This window comes from Corythoichthys intestinalis, chromosome 5, assembly GCF_030265065.1.
Source record: "Corythoichthys intestinalis isolate RoL2023-P3 chromosome 5, ASM3026506v1, whole genome shotgun sequence".
Lineage (NCBI taxonomy): Eukaryota > Metazoa > Chordata > Actinopteri > Syngnathiformes > Syngnathidae > Corythoichthys > Corythoichthys intestinalis.
In genome coordinates, this window is record NC_080399.1 from 43,584,724 (window position 1) to 43,608,790 (window position 24,067).

The 24,067-nt window shown below is 39.1% G+C and overlaps 2 protein-coding genes across 3 annotated transcripts in view; one reads left to right on the plus strand and one right to left on the minus strand.

The window, feature by feature from the left end:
- deaf1 (DEAF1 transcription factor) overlaps positions 1–1,915 on the plus strand; it is a 30,695-nt gene extending 28,780 nt beyond the window's left edge. The window contains exon 13 of one of the 2 annotated variants that reach the window (XM_057837930.1): positions 1,346–1,914. In XM_057837930.1, the coding sequence (XP_057693913.1) occupies positions 1,346–1,447 (102 nt within the window). In that variant the 3' untranslated portion in view covers positions 1,448–1,914. Of the gene's footprint in view, positions 1–1,345 lie in introns of both variants that reach the window. The other variant, XM_057837929.1, reaches the window with a different exon arrangement.
- Positions 1,916–2,279: 364 nt separating this feature from the next.
- Positions 2,280–24,067, minus strand: part of LOC130916695 (D(4) dopamine receptor-like) — a 49,557-nt gene continuing 27,769 nt past the window's right edge. The window contains exon 4 of the mRNA XM_057837593.1: positions 2,280–2,664. Coding sequence (XP_057693576.1) covers positions 2,432–2,664 — 233 coding nt within the window. The 3' untranslated portion in view covers positions 2,280–2,431. The remainder of the gene's footprint in view (positions 2,665–24,067) is intronic.

The following is a 24,067-nucleotide window of genomic DNA, read 5'->3' on the forward strand; positions in this document are numbered from 1 at the left end:
GGCCCTAACAACAAATCAGACGCAAGCTAGCCATTCTAACTTCACGCCAGCCTGTTCAATCATGTGGTGTCTTTAAAGCACCATAAAGAATTATAATATTTGATATAGAGCGCTCAAAAGCTCGGATTTTAACCTCTCTTCCAATTTTTATTTGGCACCAAATGACCACGGAAAGCCGGAGATATGATCCTTTTCATTTCACAATAGAATTATGAAGGAACTCTATTCAAACTAGGAACTATTTTCTTCATCAGGGGGCAGTAATGCTCTTTGGACGAATAATTCTTCATTTAAATAATTTTTTCCCCTCTCGTCGGAATTCAATGATTTATTTATTTATTTATTTATTTTTGTATTACTTTGGGTTAATGTGGTTGTGTAATGGGTTATTGTACAGTATCATTATAATAACAGTCCATATAGATAATTTTGTGCTCAGAGAAAAATGTTGAAAAAAAAAAATCCAACAAAAATATAAGCATTTACTCACAATGTTACTCATTACTTGAGTATTCTTTTCAACAAATACTTTTTTTTTTTAAACTTGTACTCGAGTACATTTTTTGGACGACTACTTTTACTTGAGTAATATTATTTTGAAGTAACGCTACTCTTACTCGGGTAAAAGTTTTGGCTTCTCTGCCCACCTCTGGTACTTTGTTGTTAAACATGGGTAGGCTTTACAAAATGCAGCCGTTTCTTTTAGAAACCTCTCAATGTGTACTCACAAATCATGTTGTTACTCTCTCAAGACTGATCTTGGTCACTAGACCACATTGTGAGGGTCTTGGTTTTGTCTTGGACTAAGTTGCCGGGCAGTAAAATAGTTGACAATCTTGAATTTTACAGTGGTATACACTCTATCAATGTTGCAGTGAAACAGTTAAAGAGGACATACAGCACAATATAAAATTTGCTTTTAAAGTCTTGTCAATGGCTGAAACAAATATTCGAATAACTCGAATAATCCGTTTAATTTCTATGGCAACAAGTGAACTTTGGGCTCTCTGCAGTCTGCGCACAGAATTATGACAGCCAGCACAACTCTAATTCGGTGAAACCCATGTACACATACACACTTTTATAATTAATGATAGTTAAAAATATATTGGAGGATATATTTTTATCATATATTTTTATCAATGACTTGATAAATGTTAGAGGAGGGTATGCCCAAGAGTGAAATGGAAACAACCAAGACAATATAAATAACCTGAAGATCCTTCTGTGGTCGAGCCCCTCTGTACTTGCTCTCCATTGTGATGTAACAGTGAGGTAAATTAACATGATAACCACCCCCACGCCTAGCTTTTTCACTTGTATGACAAGTTGTGTTGTTGTACAGGACTGGAGAGAGCATCAAAATGCCTGCTGTCAATCAGGAGGTGGCGGGGTCATCCCAGAGGACGAGCCAATGGCATCAGTCGGCATGGACAAAGTTAAATAAAAAGGCGTGGTAGGACCTGTCCGTTAATGATGACGAATTAGTCATGTAATGGAAGACATCTACAATTAGACATCTAAGATGTCTATCAATGAAAACAGACAAATCTTTATTTTTATGAAATTCTTCAGTGACTTAAAGTTTAGCAGTCATGTTTTATGAAGAATAATTAACATGATTATATTATTAAATTCTTTTTTTATTCAGTTTCTTACCAGAGTGACTTTTTTCCTCCCCTAAATCAGGCGATTTACTTTCAGTGTATTTCCAGGATTGAGGGTATAAAAAGCTTAACGGAAAATAAATTCTATTGAACACATAGTTGTTTAAGGAAAAAAATCTTAATTTATTTTGGCTCTGATTGAATATAATTTAATTGCAACTAATGGACATCTCCACTTCAATTTGTAATTAGGACATTGATATTTATATTTTGTATGAAAACATCGACAATAAAATAAATCTAAAATAAAGACTGTAATGCTCCAAGAATATATTCAATATTATATTAATAATTTCATATTAACAATTTTTAAAAAATCAATTAGTTAATCATATATATTAATCAGTCATGAAATAAATTATTATTCAGATTTTTTTTTTTTACATCAAATTTACATCAAATGCAATTTAATTATCTTTCTTATTGATTTTAATAAAAATTTAAGGATTAATGTAGTTTTTCATTTCAGAATTATTAATATGATATTTTTAATACTGTTACTGTTACGTTTTCTTCAAAAACATTTACCGGGTACATTGTTTCTGAGCAAATAGAAAGAAACCAAATGCAGATTTTCGATCAATGCTTTTATTGTAAAATGATGAGCTTGAATTAGAAAATTAAATTCCTCTCTGAGGAGCACATGTCTAATGTTCCACTTTTTTTCATCAACTCCAGCTTCTTTGCATTGAAACTTGCAAAGCAGGAATTCCAGACAGGAAGCGCTAGAAGCATCTCTTCCACTTAAAAAAAAAAAAAAAAACCTAACCAGATGATGCGGCACAGCAGCTAAAAGCGCAGCACTGTCGCAGAAAGTTTTTGAAGAAGCGTCGAAACTCTGTGTTAAACACCGTGTAAATGACGGGATTTAGCGCGCTGTTGACATATCCGAGCCACGTCACCACACTCATGACGGCGGGCGGTATATCACACGCCTGGCAGCGAGCACGCACAATGTGCAGCACGAAGAATGGAGTCCAGCACAACAAGAATACACCTAAGAGAAAAAAAAGAAAACAGGTTGTTTGAAAAACAGAAGAAATTATCACATCATTACATGACCTCAGCATCTTTGTATGAGGAAAAAAATAGCTGTCTACAAAATATGGTAGGACAAAGGCTTATACTTCCCCACTGAAGTGAATGCATATGCCTTTGATTTGTTCAATCCTAAAATGAATAAATATTTGAAATTAACACTATAATATTTCACAGAATAAAAACACACAGTAAGATCATAATTCTATATTTAGCAGTTTGTGCATCATATTTCAATGTGCATTTTACTGCTCCAGCTGATGTGTATGTCATGGCTGGCAAGAGTCAATATTAATGTACTTTATCGGTACTGTTTATACAGTTCTATAAACAGGGTTTCTACAGTTATCAGCAAATCTCATTTAATGCATTTTAATGCCACGTAAACAAATCGAATGTCCATGCCCAACTGCAGATAGTTTCACTCACGCATGGTAAGTAGAGTTTTCCGATCATGACCTTTTAACCGATAGCCTGATATTGTCCAACTCCAAAAATCCAGTACCGATATCAAACCAATATCATATTTGATACACTGCCAATGGGAAAACCCGTTGGCAGTGTATCAAATACTTGTTGTCCCCACTGTATATGCGGTTGTGGACTCAAAATATCATGGCTAATTGTACTGTGATTCCCCACTGGATATTTTAATTAAAAAAATGTAAAAAATTCAAGGTTTTCCAATAAACATTCTGTAAAAAATAAGGGAACAACTTCAACTGAAGTTATAGAAAATGTGCTAATATTACACCACTATATTTATTGTTGGAATCAAAATAGTGCAAATATAAGTTTTTTGGATCAAGTGCAAAGTGCCAATAAGGCACTGCTATAGCCCATATGGCTCAGACAGTACTTCTGGTTCAAAATAACAACAAAGGCACACAGCTTCAGTACAGTGAATGAGGTATGCAATGAGTTTATAATTAAATTATTTTTCAATCATTTATTGTTCATTTTATTTTTGCACCACGAATGCGAATGGTATGCTCACATCACAAATCCCAAGCATCGTCGTTTAGAGACATCTAATGGTCAATGAGCATAACTGCTGTGCTCGGCTGTGACCATCCCTTGAACAAAGGCAGAAGGCTTCTACATTCACTTTGACGGCAACATGCATATTGCAAAACCGATAATGAAAAACACATCTCAATATTAATATCATTTTATAATGATTTTATTGGTTGATATTATCAACTACCTGATCATATCAAGCACATCTGATAAATTATGTAAAATGAAACTTTCTTTAACAGTCAAGTTTATATACGTTTTAATGGCTCGAATATTTAGTTTAATACTTTTTAAGGCCTTAATAAAATCCAGCATAAAGCTTGATAAATGAAGATGGTTACAACTGCTGAGTCGCCTCCATTAATATTAATGAAGTTTATTTTTTTATATATTATGGGGTGCCCATTACGTTGATCGCGATCGAACAGTCGATCGCAGCGCTAGTGTGGGTTGAAAAAAAAGAAAAATATTTTCTTTTTTAATCCTCATTGTTAGTTATGTTGTGTGAGCATCATGACCTCATATTTGCTTGCACAACATAACATATAAATAGAAAATAATAACCCCCCCACCCACTCCCGCTCTTAAGGTAGAACGCGGGAGGTTGTCTCCTTGAAAAATAGATCTTGGAGCAAAAAACAATGAGTACTTCAATATGCACCGCCAAATTCACATTTTCGCAGCTGATTTTTCCTGATACCTTTTAATAAAATGCACTCCCGAAAAAAATAATAATTTTACGGCCTAACTGTTTTCTGAGAGAATGCCACGTGTCACATTATATTCCATCAAACAAGTTTCCGAAAAGTCCAGAGTTTCGTAAAACACTTCAAAGCGCTTTTCTGAACCCACCCTGTAGATTTTGGTATCTTAGTAACCATGTATGATATGCATCCTTGATTTTAAAATTATTGATAATTACAACGTAAAATTACAATCATTTCTTGCCTGAGCAAGATCTGGCGTCATCAAATTTAGGTGTGGTCAGTGAAAATGAAGTCAGCTTTCTAGAAAAAAGTTAATTCAGGTTTTAATCAGAGGACATTACTTTTTCCACACAGAGCTAGGTAGTTTTGAACAGTTCCCCCCTCCACTAATGAATAAAATCACAATTATTTGGCATTATCCATTGTGTGTTAGCTTTAAAACAACAGCAATATACAGTAAGGCAACATTATGTAATCTGTACTTTTTTATGTTGACTTGCAAAGTTGGCTTCAAATGGCATTCACTTTTCCACTTTCCGTCAAACTGCAGCTCGTGGTAATGTTTATTAACACAGAAAACGTTTGCATGAGCGACAGCTTGCATTCAAATGAATCTCGGGAGTTGTTTTAATCATATCCAGAATCTGTGAACTAAATGCCAAATACAAAGTAATTCATTAAAATGTAAATTTTTTTTTTAGTTATTTTTGCATTTTTAATAATATTCAATTCATTATAATTTCATAGTCAATGTTTATATTAATTACACAAAATGCCGATGAAGAAATACTAATCAAACCAAGTGACACAATTCAGGCAACTTTTTAGCATTACAGAGCGGGAGTGGTTGATGCAATTCTCTATGGTTTAACTGGAAAATGGGGAAGAAAAATTGGTGAATAAAACTTTAACATGTGTTGTTGCCGAAAAAAACAACAACAACACAATAGTATACCAAAAAAAAATCTGACATTTCTGAGCGGATTATTAGCTAAACGTTTGCTGCCTTTGTTATATAGATTCACTATTTAAGAAGCTGGAAATTTGTAGCGGTAACTTCCTCCTCCTTTTTTCGTGTTTATCATTTCTACAGAAATGGGACATGGAAAAATGTCAGGCAGTGTGAATGGGGTTGAGAGGCCCCGAGACGGGGAGACTTAACAGTATTACAGCCTTAACTCCGCAGTGATGATTTTGATTTCGTGCGTTAAAGTCCTTTTACGCTGTTTGTAAAATCCAGAATAATTGTATGCCACTTCTAGAGAATCCTGAATATTGCCGGTTTGACCTCATACCCCATTCCGTGTCAGGTGGGTTTATGAATATTTTACATAGGCCCTGGTATCTGAGCAGCTTTTACTTGATAATTGGCTTTTGGGATTAAAGTCCTGCAGAATTAGCCTTTTCGTGCTACAGCACTTCTATGCATTAGCACCAACGATAGCCACTATTCAAAGGCGCACATTGATATGTCCCTGTTCTTGAACACTCATCGCAGGTAAAGGTGAGGTCTTCATGCCACAAAAATGGGGGAATGACACTGAAGAGATACTGTAGTTTGTATGGAGAGTGTGAAAGGAGATTTATACACAGGCACCATCCCATTTTGTTACTGCTCTGTCACTACCACTGAGTAGTAGGGTGTTAACTGACCAGTTAATTTCTGCCTTCCATGTCAGTGACATTTACACAGTACAGTGACACAGAGAAAATGATTATTTTTACCCACCGTTTGAATGGGACTTTATACACAATCACTGTTCCACCTCTGACATGGCGCTGATTTCCCTTAACCCTATTACGGACAATTTTAACTACCAATGGCGGTTCCTGGCACGGTCGGTTGGGAGGTCGCCCGGTGCGGCAAATTGCTAGGGGCGCATGCACGCGAATGATTGTCTTCTATCATAATTGGCGCCCCCCTAGCGGTGCAATGATGACGCCTTCAGACCACAGTTACTGTCCGCACGCAATGCTACAAGGAGAAGGAGGTGGGGGCAGGGATTGGCTCAGTTAACGGTGTCACTCACCTAGGGTTGACTATAGGCATGTGCCGGTATGAGATTCTGACGGTATGATAACCTTAAGCAAAAATATCGCGGTATAACGGGATTGCAGTTAAAGCTCTAAAATGTGTTACTTTGAGATATCTGGGTTTAAGAAAAAGAAAAAAAACTTTTTTCCATTGAACAGGATTTTTATTCTCAAAATATATTAGCAAACTGGAACATAAGTATAATGTTAAAACACATTTTTAAAAATAACTGAAATATTCTAAATGAAATTAAAATACGGTAAATGCAGTCCTTTGGGTGAGTCTTAACCCATAGCCACAGCTAAACATTATTACCTTCAGAACAAAAATAATTGAATTTGTGTATGACTCGTATCATGTTTACATTATACACACACTCTTTCTTAGAACAGCAGTTGCCAGGGAGAAAAAACACATTTTACCACAGCTGGACACTCTAAACACACTGGAGTTTACTCTCGTAGCTGGTGGGAAACGTTCATGACAGTGTTTACTAGCCCTTAATTTTGTATAAATGTGAAATCATATTGGAGGTATTGCCTCCTCTGCAGCCACCCTCCGCAAACATGTCTTACATGTCGGTTGGCCCTCCTCTTAAGTCGCGCCCGTCTGTAACTTTTCTGTAGCCGAAGTATTCGCATACCAGCGATTCGTTTTCTTCGATGAGGGAAAAAGTTCAGGAGTTTCACCTCCTCCAGCCATCGTGTAGCACAGCTGACTCACTGACACTGAGCAACAACCGGTAGGGGATGGTTGAGCCTTATAGCTGCAAGCCAGGCGTTTCTCCGTGCATTTTATGGGACATAACAAATAGCGAATAACTTAGGGAAGGTATGATGTAAAATATTTGCTGTTTTGAAACCTTTAGGTTTTCATACCACGGTATACCTTGAAACTGGTAATCGGCACATGCCTAGTTGACTACTTAGAGCGGCACTTTTATTTTGTACGCTGCCCGTGCTCTTATTTCCAGTTCTGCGTTTCCCAGTTCATGAGACTGGTCCTTGATGATATAAGTATGTCTTGTAAAGTGAATTAAATAGATTGTGAACATTCCATTTATCGTTTACACTCGTAATTTCATAGTTGTAAGCTTGTTTTTATTGGCGCTATGTTGACTATATACAGTGGGGTAAATAAGTATTTAGTCAACCACTAATTGTGCAAGTTCTCCCACTTGAAAATATTAAGAGAGGCCTGTAATTGTCAACATGGGTAAACCTCAACCATGAGAGACAGAAAATGGAAAAAACCCAGACTATCACATTGTTTGATTTTTAAAGAATTTATTTGCAAATCATGGTGGAAAATAAGTATTTGGTCTATACCAAAAGTTCATCTCAGTACTTTGTTATGTACCCTTTGTTGGCAATAACAGAGGCCAAACGTTTTCTGTAACTCTTCACAAGCTTTTCACAAGCTGTTGCTGGTATTGTGGCCCATTCCTCCATGCAGATCTCCTCTAGAGCAGTGATGTTTTGGGGATGTCGTTGGGCAACACGGACTTTCAACTCCCTCCTCACCCCGTGGCATCAAAATGATAACAAGAATCCCAGAACCACACGGGGGGACCTAGTGAATGACCTACAGAGAGCTGGGACCACAGTAACAAAGGCTACTATCAGAAACACAATGCGCCACCAGGGACTCAAATCCTGTACTGCCAGACGTGTGTCCCCCTGCTGAAGAAAATACGCTTCCAGGCCCGTCTGCGGTTCGCTAAAGAGCATTTGGATGATCCAGAAGAGGACTGGGAGAATGTGTTATGGTCAGATGAAACCAAAATAGAACTTTTAGGTAGAAACATAGGTTCTCTTGTTTGGAGGAAAAAGAATACTGAATTGCACCATACCCACTATGAAGCATGGGGGTGGGAACATCATGCTTTGGGGCTGTTTTTCTGCAAAGGGACCAGGACGACTGATCTGTGTAAAGGACAGAATGAGTGGGGCCATGTATCGAGAGATTTTGAGTAAAAATCTCCTTCCATCAGCAAGGGCATTGAAGATGAGACATGGCTTGGTCTTTCAGCATGACAATGATCCCAAACACACAGCCAAGGCAACAAGGGGTGGCTTCGTAAGAAGCATTTCAAGGTACTGGAGTGGCCTACCCAGTCTCCAGGTCTCAACCCCATAGAAAATCTGCAGAGGGAGTTGAAAGTCCCTGTTGCCCAACGGCAGCCCCAAAACATCACTGCTCTAGAGGAGATCTGCATGAAGGAATGGGCCAAAATACCAGCAACAGTGTGTGAAAAGCTTATGAAGAGTTACAGAAAACGTTTGGCCTCCGCTATTGCCAACAAAGGGTACATAACAAAGTATTGAGATGAACTTTTGGTATTGACCAAATACTTACTTTTCACCACGATTTGCAAATAAATTATTTAAAAATCAAATAATGTGATTTTCTGGGTTTTTTTCCACATTCTGTCTCACATGGTTGAGGTTTAACCATGTTGACAATTACAGGCCTCTCTAATATTTTCAAGTGGGAGAACTTGCACAATTAGTGGTTGACTAAATATTTGCCCCACTGTATCTGTATGTAATTCCCCAGATACTAAACGTGTGTAGATGTATGCACACCTGCACATGAGCCCAAAAAAAGTATTTGATTTCATCTCCTGTGCTCTCTAACAGTGTAGTGGTCAACACATCTGAGACGACTAGCCACAAGTAGAATCTTTTACACTTTCTTTAATATTTCAACAATATTTTATTAATGTTTGTGTTTGTATGTTTGTTAAATTGATATTCTCTTGCGCAATATTTTGTTGTGCACCTTCAACTGGTTTGTTAACATTAATAAATGTAACATTTTAAGCATATACTTTGTTTTGGTTGTTGGATTGTGCTAAGTATATTTCATGCGCTGTATTTTGTGGCTCAACTGTCTTGTCACCCAGGGCACCATGTAGGCTAGGAACGCCACTGTTTACTACAGTGAACATCTATTAAAAAATTATTATTAGCTTGACTTGTTCACTACCAACTCATGTCACAAGATATATGTTGTGGTAGTTAGTAAAAGAAGGCACCTCAAATTGAAAACATTTATTGATGGCAATATATCCAGTTCATTTCAACTGGGGGCTGGAAGTGATTGAGTGATCACAATACAAGGCAATTTGAGGTCTTGTATCGCAAGCGGTCAGTATACAAAGATATTGCTCGCTAATTCTACATCTATGTATGCGATTGACTTTACTCGCCGCAATGTTGTGAAACATCTTATTATTCCTCTTCTCCACATGCGCGATACTTTTCCAGCCACGATAGAAATCAGTACTCTGAATGGCCACACAAAAATCAATCAGGTACAGTATGAAAACAAATCAGGCGGTTTTTCCTATGGGCAATGCGGGCGACCGCCCAGGGCGCAATCTATATGGGGGCACACAAGCGCCCTCGAGGACAAACAAAAACAACAACATCACAAAACTAGAAACTGCAATTTCGGGAGAAATTACACACCTTGGTCTTTCCTCTGTGGAGATACAGATCTTAGCCCCACTCATGTCTATCAATAGAATGGATCATAATGCCAGTCATTGGCAAAAAACAAAGTAAAAGCCGTTAGAAATGAATGGGAGAATTGGACGTCCGTGGACGTCAATGGCGGCACCTTTCATAATTGTTAATGGAATCGGGGAAGTTTGGGGGACACGTCCTAATGATATCTAGTCATTTTCTGTTGATTTGGGAAAAAAAAAAAAATCCCATTGAAAATGAATGGGAAAAATTTTGGACGTCCATGGACGTCAATGGTATCAACTTACATAAGCGTCAATGGAATCCAAGTACATTGGCATCAATAGAATGAACAAACATGAAGAAATGCCTTTGGAAATGAATGGGAAGTTTGGACGTCCATGGACGTCAATGGCATCACCCCCCATAAGCGGCAATGCAATCGGGGACATTTGGGGGACACGTCCTAATGATATCTAGTCATTTTCTGTTGATTTGGGAAAAAAAAAAAAAATCCCATTGAAAATGAATGGGAAAAATTTTGGACGTCCATGGACGTCAATGGTATCAACTTACATAAGCGTCAATGGAATCCAAGTACATTGGCATCAATAGAATGAACAAACATGAAGAAATGCCTTTGGAAATGAATGGGAAGTTTGGACGTCCATGGACGTCAATGGCATCACCCCCCATAAGCGGCAATGCAATCGGGGACATTTGGGGGACACGTCCTAATGATATCTAGTCTTTTTCTGTTGATTTGGGGAAAAAAAAAAATTCCCATTGAAAATGAATGGGAAAAATTTTGGACGTCCATGGACGTCAATGGTATCAACTTACATAAGCGTCAATGGAATCCAAGTACATTGGCATCAAAAGAATGAACAAACATGAAGAAATGCCATTGGAAATGAATGGGAAGTTTGGACGTCCCTGGACGTCAATGGCATCACCCTCCATAAGCAGCAATGCAATCGGGGACATTTGGGGGACAGGTCCTATTGATATCTAGTCATTTTCTGTTGATTAGGGGAAAAAAAAAAATTTCCCATTGAAAATGAATGGGTAAAATTTTGGACGTCCATGGACGTCAATGGCAGCACCCCCCATAAGCGTCAATGGAATTGGGGACGTTTGGGATATACGTCCTATTGATATCTGGTCATTTTCTGTTGATTTGGAGAAATTTAGTTTTTTCCCCATTGAAAATGAATGGGAAAAATTTTGGACGTCCATGTAAGTCAATGGCGGCACCCTTCATAAGCGTCAATGGAATTGGGGAAGTTTGGGGGACACGTCCTATTGATATCTGGTCATTTTCTGTTGATTTGGGGTAATTTTGTTTTTTCCCCATTGAAAATGAATGGGAAAAATTTTGGACGTCCATGGCAGTCAATGGCATCGACATCTATATAGTCAATTGAATCCAAGTACATTGGCATCAGTAGATTCGACATGCATGGCTGTCAATGGCATCAATGCAATGTAAATTCCGTTGGAAATCCCATTGGAAGTGAATGGGAACTTTTCCCATTCGAAATGAATGGGATAGTTTTTGGCAAATTTCCGAGGAAGCGTAATTTTTTTCCAAATTCTGTATACAACTTTTATGCCCCTCACCGTCCCGGAATTTTTGATGCCCAAATTATTTGATTTGGTCAAAAATTGTAGGACTAGATACATTTTGAAACTTTTTTTTTTTTCACGGAAAATTGCCGTTTACGGACGAACGGAAAAATTTTCGGGGCCATTTGTAAAGTTTCCTGTGTCACGCGAAAATTCCGGTCGTGCCGATACTTGAACGGTGCCGATCGGTCTAACGGTTCGGGCTGTGAAGCGCGCGTTTTTTTTCCATTCAAAATGAATAGGAAAGTTTTTGGCAAATTTCCGGGGAACCGTAAATTTTTGCCAAATTCTGTATACAACTTTTATGCCCCTCACCGTCCCGGAATTTTTGATGCCCAAATTATGTGATTTGGTCAAAAATTGTAGGACTAGATACATTTTGAAACTTTTTTTATTTTTCGGAAAATTGCCGTTTACGGGCGAACGGAAAATTTTTCGTGGCGGTTTGAAAAATTCCCATCGTCACACGAAAAATCCGGTCGTGCCGATACTTGAACGGTGCCGATCGGTGCTACGGTTTGGGCTGTGCGTTGGCTCAAAAAAACGCGGAGAATAAGATGAATAATAATAATAATAACTAGAAACTGCAATTTCGGGAGAAATTACAAACCTTGGTCTTTCCTCTGTGGAGATACAGATCTTAGCCCCACTCAGGTCTATCAATAGAATGGATCATAATGCCAGTCATTGGCACAAAACAAAGTAAAAGCCATTAGAAATGAATGGGAGAATTGGACGTCCATGGACGTCAATGGCGGTACCTTTCATAATTGTTAATGGAATCGGGGAAGTTTGGGGGACACGTCCTAATGATATCTAGTCATTTTCTGTTGATTTGGGAAAAAAAAAAAAATTTCCCATTGAAAATGAATGGGAAAATTTTTGGACGTCCATGGACGTCAATGGTATCAACTTACATAAGCGTCAATGGAATCCAAGTACATTGGCATCAATAAAATGAACAAACATGAAGAAATGCCATTGGAAATGAATGGGAAGTTTGGACGTCCATGAACGTCAATGGCATCACCCTCCATAAGCGGCAATGCAATCGGGGACATTTGGGGGACACGTCCTAATGATATCTAGTCATTTTCTGTTGATTTGGGGAAAAAAAAAAAAATCCCATTGAAAATGAATGGGAAAAATTTTGGACGTCCATGGACGTCAATGGTATCAACTTACATAAGCGTCAATAGAATCCAAGTACATTGGCATCAATAGAATGAACAAACATGAAGAAATGCCTTTGGAAATGAATGGGAAGTTTGGACGTCCATGGACGTCAATGGCATCACCCCCCATAAGCGGCAATGCAATCGGGGACATTTGGGGGACACGTCCTAATGATATCTAGTCATTTTCTGTTGATTTGGGGAAAAAAAAAAATTTCCAATTGAAAATGAATGGGGAAAATTTTGGACGTCTATGGACGTCAATGGTATCAACTTACATAAGCGTCAATGGAATCTAAGTACATTGGCATCAATAGAATGAACAAACATGAAGAAATGCCATTGGTATAAATGGGAAGTTTGGACGTCCCTGGACGTCAATGGCATCACCCTCCATAAGCAGCAATGCGATTGGGGACATTTGGGTGACACGTCCTATTGATATCTAGTCATTTTCTGTTGATTTGGGGAAAAAAAAAAATTTCCCATTGAAAATGAATGGGTAAAATTTTGGACGTCCATGGACGTCAATGGCAGCACCCCCCATAAGCGTCAATGGAATCCAAGTACATTGGCATCAAAAGAATGAACAAACATGAAGAAATGCCATTGGAAATGAATGGGAAGTTTGGACGTCCGTGGACGTCAATGGCATCACCCTCCATAAGCAGCAATGCAATCGGGGACATTTGGGGGACAGGTCCTATTGATATCTAGTCATTTTCTGTTGATTTGGGGAAAAAAAAAAATTTCCCATTGAAAATGAATGGGTAAAATTTTGGACGTCCATGGACGTCAATGGCAGCACCCCCCATAAGCGTCAATGGAATTGGGGACGTTTGGGATATACGTCCTATTGATATCTGGTCATTTTCTGTTGATTTGGAGAAATTTAGTTTTTTCCCCATTGAAAATGAATGGGAAAAATTTTGGACGTCCATGGAAGTCAATGGCGGCACCCTTCATAAGCGTCAATGGAATTGGGGAAGTTTGGGGGACACGTCCTATTGATATCTGGTCATTTTCTGTTGATTTGGGGAAATTTTGTTTTTTCCCCATTGAAAATGAATGGGAAAAATTTTGGACGTCCATGGCCGTCAATGGCATCGACATCCATATAGTCAATTGAATCCAAGTACATTGGCATCAGTAGATTCGACATGCATGGCCGTCAATGGCATCAATGCAATGTAAAAAATTCCATTGGAAATCCCATTGGAAGTGAATGGGAACTTTTCCCATTCGAAATGAATGGGATAGTTTTTGGCAAATTTCCGAGGGAGCGTAATTTTTTTCCAAATTCTGTATACAACTTTTATGCCCCTCACCGTCCCGGAATTTTAGATGCCCAAATTATGTGATTTGGTCAAAAATTGTAGGACTAGATACATTTTGAAACTTTTTTTTTTTTTACGGAAAATTGCCGTTTACGGACGAACGGAAAAAATTTCGGGGACATTTGTAAAGTTTCCTGTGTCACGCGAAAATTCCGGTCGTGCCGATACTTGAACGGTGCCGATCGGTCTCACGGTTCGGGCTGTGAAGCGCGCGGTTTTTTTCCATTCAAAATGAATAGGAAAGTTTTTGGCAAATTTCCGGGGAACCGTAAATTTTTGCCAAATTCTGTATACAACTTTTATGCCCCTCAATGTCCCGGAATTTTTGATGCCCAAATTATGCGATTTGGTCAAAAATTGTAGGACTAGATACATTTTTAAACTTTTTTTTTTTTCCGGAAAATTGCCGTTTACGGGCGAACGGAAAATTTTTCGGGGCCGTTTGAAAAATTCCCATCGTCGCGCGAAAATTCCGGTCGTGCCGATACTTGAACGGTACCGATCGGAGGTACGGTTCGGGCTGCACGGCGCGCCGAAAAAAACGTCGACAATTATTGAATAATAATAATAATAACTAGAAACTGCAATTTCGGGAGAAATTACACACCTTGGTCTTTCCTCTGTGGAGACACAGATCTTAGCCCCACTCAGGTCTATCAATAGAATGGATCATAATGCCAGTCATTGGCAAAAAACAAAGTAAAAGCCGTTAGAAATGAATGGGAGAATTGGACGTCCATGGACGTCAATGGCGGCACCTTTCATAATTGTTAATGGAATCGGGGAAGTTTGGGGGACACGTCCTAATGATATCTAGTCATTTTCTGTTGATTTGGGGGAAAAAAAAAAATTCCCATTGAAAATGAATGGGAAAAATTTTGGACGTCCATGGAAGTCAATGGTATCAACTTACATAAGCGTCAATGGAATCCAAGTACATTGGCATCAATAAAATGAACAAACATGAAGAAATGCCATTGGAAATGAATGGGAAGTTTAGACGTCCATGAACGTCAATGGCATCACCCTCCATAAGCGGCAATGCAATCGGGGACATTTGGGGGAAACGTCCTAATGATATCTAGTCATTTTCTGTTGATTTGGGAAAAAAAAAAAAAAATCCCATTGAAAATGAATGGGAAAAATTTTGGACGTCCATGGACGTCAATGGTATCAACTTACATAAGCGTCAATGGAATCCAAGTACATTGGCATCAATAAAATGAACAAACATGAAGAAATGGCTTTGGAAATGATTGGGAAGTTTGGACGTCCATGGACGTCAATGGCATCACCCCCCATAAGCGGTAATGCAATCGGGGACATTTGGGGGACACGTCCTAATGATATCTAGTCATATTCTGTTGATTTGGGAAAAAAAAAAAAAAATCCCATTGAAAATGAATGGGAAAAATTTTGGACGTCCATGGACGTCAATGGTATCAACTTACATAAGCGTCAATGGAATCCAAGTACATTGGCATCAATAAAATGAACAAACATGAAGAAATGGCTTTGGAAATGATTGGGAAGTTTGGACGTCCATGGACGTCAATGGCATCACCCCCCATAAGCGGTAATGCAATCGGGGACATTTGGGGGACACGTCCTAATGATATCTAGTCATTTTCTGTTGATTTGGGGAAAAAAAAAAAATTCCCATTGAAAATGAATGGGAAAAATTTTGGACGTCCATGGACGTCAATGGTATCAACTTACATAACCGTCAATGGAATCCAAGTACATTGGCATCAAAAGAATGAACAAACATGAAGAAATGCCATTGGAAATGAATGGGAAGTTTGGACGTCCCTGGACGTCAATGGCATCACCCTCCATAAGTAGCAATGCAATCGGGGACATTTGGGGGACAGGTCCTATTGATATCTAGTCATTTTCTGTTGATTTGGGGAAAAAAAAAAATTTCCCATTGAAAATGAATGGGAAAATTTTTGGACGTCCATGGACGTCAATGGTATCAACTTACATAAGCGTCAATGGAATCCAAGTACATTGGCATCAATAAAATGAACAAACATGAAGAAATGCCATTGGAAATGAATGGGAAGTTTAGACGTCCATGAACGTCAATGGCATCACCCTCCATAAGCGGCAATGCAATCGGGGACATTTGGGGGAAACGTCCTAATGATATCTAGTCATTTTCTGTTGATTTGGGAAAAAAAAAAAAAAATCCCATTGAAAATGAATGGGAAAAATTTTGGACGTCCATGGACGTCAATGGTATCAACTTACATAAGCGTCAATGGAATCCAAGTACATTGGCATCAATAAAATGAACAAACATGAAGAAATGGCTTTGGAAATGATTGGGAAGTTTGGACGTCCATGGACGTCAATGGCATCACCCCCCATAAGCGGTAATGCAATCGGGGACATTTGGGGGACACGTCCTAATGATATCTAGTCATTTTCTGTTGATTTGGGGAAAAAAAAAAAATTCCCATTGAAAATGAATGGGAAAAATTTTGGACGTCCATGGACGTCAATGGTATCAACTTACATAACCGTCAATGGAATCCAAGTACATTGGCATCAAAAGAATGAACAAACATGAAGAAATGCCATTGGAAATGAATGGGAAGTTTGGACGTCCCTGGACGTCAATGGCATCACCCTCCATAAGTAGCAATGCAATCGGGGACATTTGGGGGACAGGTCCTATTGATATCTAGTCATTTTCTGTTGATTTGGGGAAAAAAAAAAATTTCCCATTGAAAATGAATGGGTAAAATTTTGGACGTCCATGGACGTCAATGGCAGCACCCCCCATAAGCGTCAATGGAATTGGGGACGTTTGGGATATACGTCCTATTGATATCTGGTCATTTTCTGTTGATTTGGAGAAATTTAGTTTTTTCCCCATTGAAAATGAATGGGAAAAATTTTGGACGTCCATGTAAGTCAATGGCGGCACCCTTCATAAGCGTCAATGGAATTGGGGAAGTTTGGGGGACACGTCCTATTGATATCTGGTCATTTTCTGTTGATTTGGGGTAATTTTGTTTTTTCCCCATTGAAAATGAATGGGAAAAATTTTGGACGTCCATGGCAGTCAATGGCATCGACATCTATATAGTCAGTTGAATCCAAGTACATTGGCATCAGTAGATTCGACATGCATGGCCGTCAATGGCATCAATGCAATGTAAATTCCATTGGAAATCCCATTGGAAGTGAATGGGACTTTTCCCATTCGAAATGAATGGGATAGTTTTTGGCAAATTTCCGAGGAAGCGTAATTTTTTTCCAAATTCTGTATACAACTTTTATGCCCCTCACCGTCCCGGAATTTTTGATGCCCAAATTATGTGATTTGGTCAAAAATTGTAGGACTAGATACATTTTGAAACTTTTTTTTTTTTCACGGAAAATTGCCGTTTACGGACGAACGGAAAAATTTTCGGGGCCATTTGTAAAGTTTCCTGTGTCACGCGAAAATTCCGGTCGTGCCGATACTTGAACGGTGCCGATCGGTCTAACGGTTCGGGCTGTGAAGCGCGCGTTTTTTTTCCATTCAAAATGAATAGGAAAGTTTTTGGCAAATTTCCGGGGAACCGTAAATTTTTGCCAAATTCTGTATACAACTTTTATGCCCCTCACCGTCCCGGAATTTTTGATGCCCAAATTATGTGATTTGGTCAAAAATTGTAGGACTAGATACATTTTTAAACTTTTTTTATTTTTCGGAAAATTGCCGTTTACGGGCGAACGGAAAATTTTTCGTGGCGGTTTGAAAAATTCCCATCGTCACACGAAAAATCCGGTCGTGCCGATACTTGAACGGTGCCGATCGGTGCTACGGTTTGGGCTGTGCGTTGGCTCAAAAAAACGCGGAGAATAAGATGAATAATAACTAGAAACTGCAATTTCGGGAGAAATTACACCTTGGTCTTTCCTCTGTGGAGATACAAATCTTAGCCCCACTCAGGTCTATCAATAGAATGGACCATAATGCCAGTCAATGGCACTAAACAAAGTAAAAGCCATTAGAAAAGATTGGGAGAATTGGACGTCCATGGCCGTCAATGGCATCACCCTCCATAAGCGGCAATCCAATCAGGGACATTTGGGGGACACGTCCTAATGATATCTAGTCATTTTCTGTTGATTTGGGGAAAAAAAAAAAATTCCCATTGAAAATGAATGGGAAAAATTTTGGACGTCCATGGACGTCAATGGTATCAATTTACATAGGCGTCAATGGAATCCAAGTACATTGGCATCAATAGAATGAACAAACATGAAGAAATGCCATTGGAAATGAATGGGAAGTTTGGACGTCCGTGGACGTCAATGGCATCACCCTCCATAAGCAGCAATGCAATTGGGGACATTTGGGGGAAACGTCCTATTGATATGTAGTCATTTTCTGTTTATTTGGGGAAAAAAAAAAAATTCCCATTGAAAATGAATGGGAAAAATTTTGGACGTCTATGGACGTCAATGGTATCAACTTACATAAGCGTCAATGGAATCTAAGTACATTGGCATCAATAGAATGAACAAACATGAAGAAATGCCATTGGAATAAATGGGAAGTTTGGACGTCCCTGGACGTCAATGGCATCACCCTCCATAAGCAGCAATGCGATTGGGGACATTTGGGGGACACGTCCTATTGATATCTAGTCATTTTCTGTTGATTTGGGGAAAAAAAAAAATTTCCCATTGAAAATGAATGGGTAAAATTTTGGACGTCCATGGACGTCAATGGCAGCACCCCCCATAAGCGTCAATGGAATCCAAGTACATTGGCATCAAAAGAATGAACAAACATGAAGAAATGCCATTGGAAATTAATGGGAAGTTTGGACGTCCCTGGACGTCAATGGCATCACCCTCCATAAGCAGCAATGCAATTGGGGACATTTGGGGGACACGTCCTATTGATATCTAGTCATTTTCTGTTGATTTGGGGAAAAAAAAAAATTTCCCATTGAAAATGAATGGGTAAAATTTTGGACGTCCATGGACGTCAATGGCAGCACCCCCCATAAGCGTCAATGGAGTTGGGGACGTTTGGGGTATACGTCCTATTGATATCTGGTCATTTTCTGTTGATTTAGAAAATGTAGTTTTTTCCCCATTGAAAATGAATGGGAAAAATTTTGGACGTCCATGTAAGTCAATGGCGGCACCCTTCATAAGCGTCAATGGAATTGGGGAAGTTTGGGGGACACGTCCTATTGATATCTGGTCATTTTCTGTTGATTTGGAGTAATTTTGTTTTTTCCCCATTGAAAATGAATGGGAAAAATTTTGGACGTCCATGGCAGTCAATGGCATCGACATCCATACAGTCAATTGAATCCAAGTACATTGGCATCAGTAGATTCGACATGCATGGCCGTCAATGGCATCAATGCAATGTAAATTCCATTGGAAATCCCATTGGAAGTGAATGGGACTTTTCCCATTTGAAATGAATGGGATAGTTTTTGGCAAATTTCCAAGGAAGCGTAATTTTTTTCCAAATTCTGTATACAACTTTTATGCCCCTCACCGTCCCGGAATTTTTTATGCCCAAATTATGTGGTTTGGTCAAAAATTGTAGGACTAGATACATTTTGAAACTTTTTTTTTTTTCACGGAAAATTGCCGTTTACGGACGAACGGAAAAATTTTCGGGGCCATTTGTAAAGTTTCCTGTGTCACGCGAAAATTCCGGTCGTGCCGATACTTGAACGGTGCCGATCGGTCTAACGGTTCGGGCTGTGAAGCGCGCGGTTTTTTTCCATTCAAAATGAATAGGAAAGTTTTTGGCAAATTTCCGGGGAACCGTAAATTTTTGCCAAATTCTGTATACAACTTTTATGCCCCTCACCGTCCCGGAATTTTTGATGCCCAAATTATGTGATTTGGTCAAAAATTGTAGGACTAGATACATTTTGAAACTTTTTTTATTTTTCGGAAAATTGCCGTTTACGGGCGAACGGAAAATTTTTCGTGGCGGTTTGAAAAATTCCCATCGTCACGCGAGAATTCCGGTCGTGCCGATACTTCAACGGTGCCGATCGGTGCTACGGTTTGGGCTGTGCGTTGGCTCAAAAAAACGCGGAGAATAAGATGAATAACTAGAAACTGCAATTTCGGGAGAAATTACACACCTTGGTCTTTCCTCTGTGGAGGTACAGATCTTAGCCCCACTCAGGTCTATCAATAGAATGGATCATAATGCCAGTCATTGGCACAAAACAAAGTAAAAGCCATTAGAAATGAATGGGAGAATTGGACGTCCATGGACGTCAATGGCGGCACCTTTCATAATTGTTAATGGAATCGGGGAAGTTTGGGGGACACGTCCTAATGATATCTAGTCATTTTCTGTTGATGTGGGAAAAAAAAAAAAAATTCCCATTGAAAATGAATGGGAAAATTTTTGGACGTCCATGGACGTCAATGGTATCAACTTACATAAGCGTCAATGGAATCCAAGTACATTGGCATCAATAAAATGAACAAACATGAAGAAATGCCATTGGAATTAATGGGAAGTTTGGACGTCCGTGGACGTCAATGGCATCACCCTCCATAAGCAGCAATGCAATCGGGCACATTTGGGGGAAACGCCCTATTGATATCTAGTCATTTTCTGTTGATTTGGGGGAAAAAAAAAAATTCCCATTGAAAATGAATGGGAAAAATTTTGGACGTCCATGGACGTCAATGGTATCAACTTACATAAGCGTCAATGGAATCCAAGTACATTGGCATCAAAAGAATGAACAAACATGAAGAAATGCCATTGGAAATTAATGGGAAGTTTGGACGTCCGTGGACGTCAATGGCATCACCCTCCATAAGCAGCAATGCAATCGGGGACATTTGGGGGACAGGTCCTATTGATATCTAGTCATTTTCTGTTGATTTGGGGAAAAAAAAAAAAATTCCCATTGAAAATGAATGGGTAAAATTTTGGACGTCCATGGACGTCAATGGTATCAACTTACATAAGCGTCAATGGAATCCAAGTACATTGGCATCAATAGAATGAACAAACATGAAGAAATGCCATTGGAATTTAATGGGAAGTTTGGACGTCCATGAACGTCAATGGCATCACCCTCCATAAGCGGCAATGCAATCGGGGACATTTGGGGGACACGTCCTAATGATATCTAGTCATTTTCTGTTGATTTGGGGAAAAAAAAAAAATTCCCATTGAAAATGAATGGGAAAAATTTTGGACGTCCATGGACGTCAATGGTATCAATTTACATAAGCGTCAATGGAATCCAAGTACATTGGCATCAATAGAATGAACAAACATGAAGAAATGCCATTGGGATTTAATGGGAAGTTTGGACGTCCCTGGATGTCAATGGCATCACCCTCCATAAGCAGCAATGCAATTGGGGACATTTGGGGGACACGTCCTATTGATATCTAGTCATTTTCTGTTGATTTGGGGAAAAAAAAAAATTTCCCATTGAAAATGAATGGGTAAAATTTTGGACGTCCATGGACGTCAATGGCAGCACCCCCCATAAGCGTCAATGGAGTTGGGGACGTTTGGGGTATACGTCCTATTGATATCTGGTCATTTTCTGTTGATTTGGAGAAATGTAGTTTTTTCCCCATTGAAAATGAATGGGAAAAATTTTGGACGTCCATGTAAGTCAATGGCGGCACTGTTCATAAGCGTCAATGGAATTGGGGAAGTTTGGGGGACACGTCCTATTGATATCTGGTCATTTTCTGTTGATTTGGGGTAATTTTGTTTTTTCCCCATTGAAAATGAATGGGAAAAATTTTGGACGTCCATGGCAGTCAATGGCATCGACATCCATATAATCAATTGAATCCAAGTACATTGGCATCAGTAGATTTGACATGCATGGCCGTCAATGGCATCAATGCAATGTAAATTCCATTGGAAATCCCATTGGAAGTGAATGGGACTTTTCCCATTCGAAATGAATGGGATAGTTTTTGGCAAATTTCCGAGGAAGCGTAATTTTTTTCCAAATTCTGTATACAACTTTTATGCCCCTCACCGTCCCGGAATTTTTGATGCCCAAATTATGTGATTTGGTCAAAAATTGTAGGACTAGATACATTTTGAAACTTTTTTTTTTTTCACGGAAAATTGCCGTTTACGGACGAATTGAAAAATTTTCGGGGCCATTTGTAAAGTTTCCTGTGTCACGCAAAAATTCCGGTCGTGCCGATACTTGAACGGTGCCGATCGGTCTAACGGTTCGGGCTGTGAAGCGCGCGTTTTTTTTCCATTCAAAATGAATAGGAAAGTTTTTGGCAAATTTCCGGGGAACCGTAAATTTTTGCCAAATTCTGTATACAACTTTTATGCCCCTCACCGTCCCGGAATTTTTGATGCCCAAATTATGTGATTTGGTCAAAAATTGTAGGACTAGATACATTTTGAAACTTTTTTTATTTTTCGGAAAATTGCCGTTTACGGGCGAACGGAAAATTTTTCGTGGCGGTTTGAAAAATTCCCATCGTCACGCGAAAAATCCGGTCGTGCCGATACTTCAACGGTGCCGATCGGTGCTACGGTTTGGGCTGTGCGTTGGCTCAAAAAAACGCGGAGAATTATTGAATAATAATAATAATAATAAACTAGAAACTGCAATTTCGGGAGAAATTACACCTTGGTCTTTCCTCTGTGGAGATACAAATCTTAGCCCCACTCAGGTCTATCAATAGAATGGACCATAATGCCAGTCAATGGCACTAAACAAAGTAAAAGCCATTAGAAAAGATTGGGAGAATTGGACGTCCATGGCCGTCAATGGCATCACCCTCCATAAGCGGCAATCCAATCAGGGACATTTGGGGGACACGTCCTAATGATATCTAGTCATTTTCTGTTGATTTGGGGAAAAAAAAAAAATTCCCATTGAAAATGAATGGGAAAAATTTTGGACGTCCATGGACGTCAATGGTATCAATTTACATAGGCGTCAATGGAATCCAAGTACATTGGCATCAATAGAATGAACAAACATGAAGAAATGCCATTGGAAATGAATGGGAAGTTTGGACGTCCGTGGACGTCAATGGCATCACCCTCCATAAGCAGCAATGCAATTGGGGACATTTGGGGGAAACGTCCTATTGATATCTAGTCATTTTCTGTTTATTTGGGGAAAAAAAAAAAATTCCCATTGAAAATGAATGGGAAAAATTTTGGACGTCTATGGACGTCAATGGTATCAACTTACATAAGCGTCAATGGAATCTAAGTACATTGGCATCAATAGAATGAACAAACATGAAGAAATGCCATTGGAATAAATGGGAAGTTTGGACGTCCCTGGACGTCAATGGCATCACCCTCCATAAGCAGCAATGCGATTGGGGACATTTGGGGGACACGTCCTATTGATATCTAGTCATTTTCTGTTGATTTGGGGAAAAAAAAAAATTTCCCATTGAAAATGAATGGGTAAAATTTTGGACGTCCATGGACGTCAATGGCAGCACCCCCCATAAGCGTCAATGGAATCCAAGTACATTGGCATCAAAAGAATGAACAAACATGAAGAAATGCCATTGGAAATTAATGGGAAGTTTGGACGTCCCTGGACGTCAATGGCATCACCCTCCATAAGCAGCAATGCAATTGGGGACATTTGGGGGACACGTCCTATTGATATCTAGTCATTTTCTGTTGATTTGGGGAAAAAAAAAAATTTCCCATTGAAAATGAATGGGTAAAATTTTGGACGTCCATGGACGTCAATGGCAGCACCCCCCATAAGCGTCAATGGAGTTGGGGACGTTTGGGGTATACGTCCTATTGATATCTGGTCATTTTCTGTTGATTTAGAAAATGTAGTTTTTTCCCCATTGAAAATGAATGGGAAAAATTTTGGACGTCCATGTAAGTCAATGGCGGCACCCTTCATAAGCGTCAATGGAATTGGGGAAGTTTGGGGGACACGTCCTATTGATATCTGGTCATTTTCTGTTGATTTGGAGTAATTTTGTTTTTT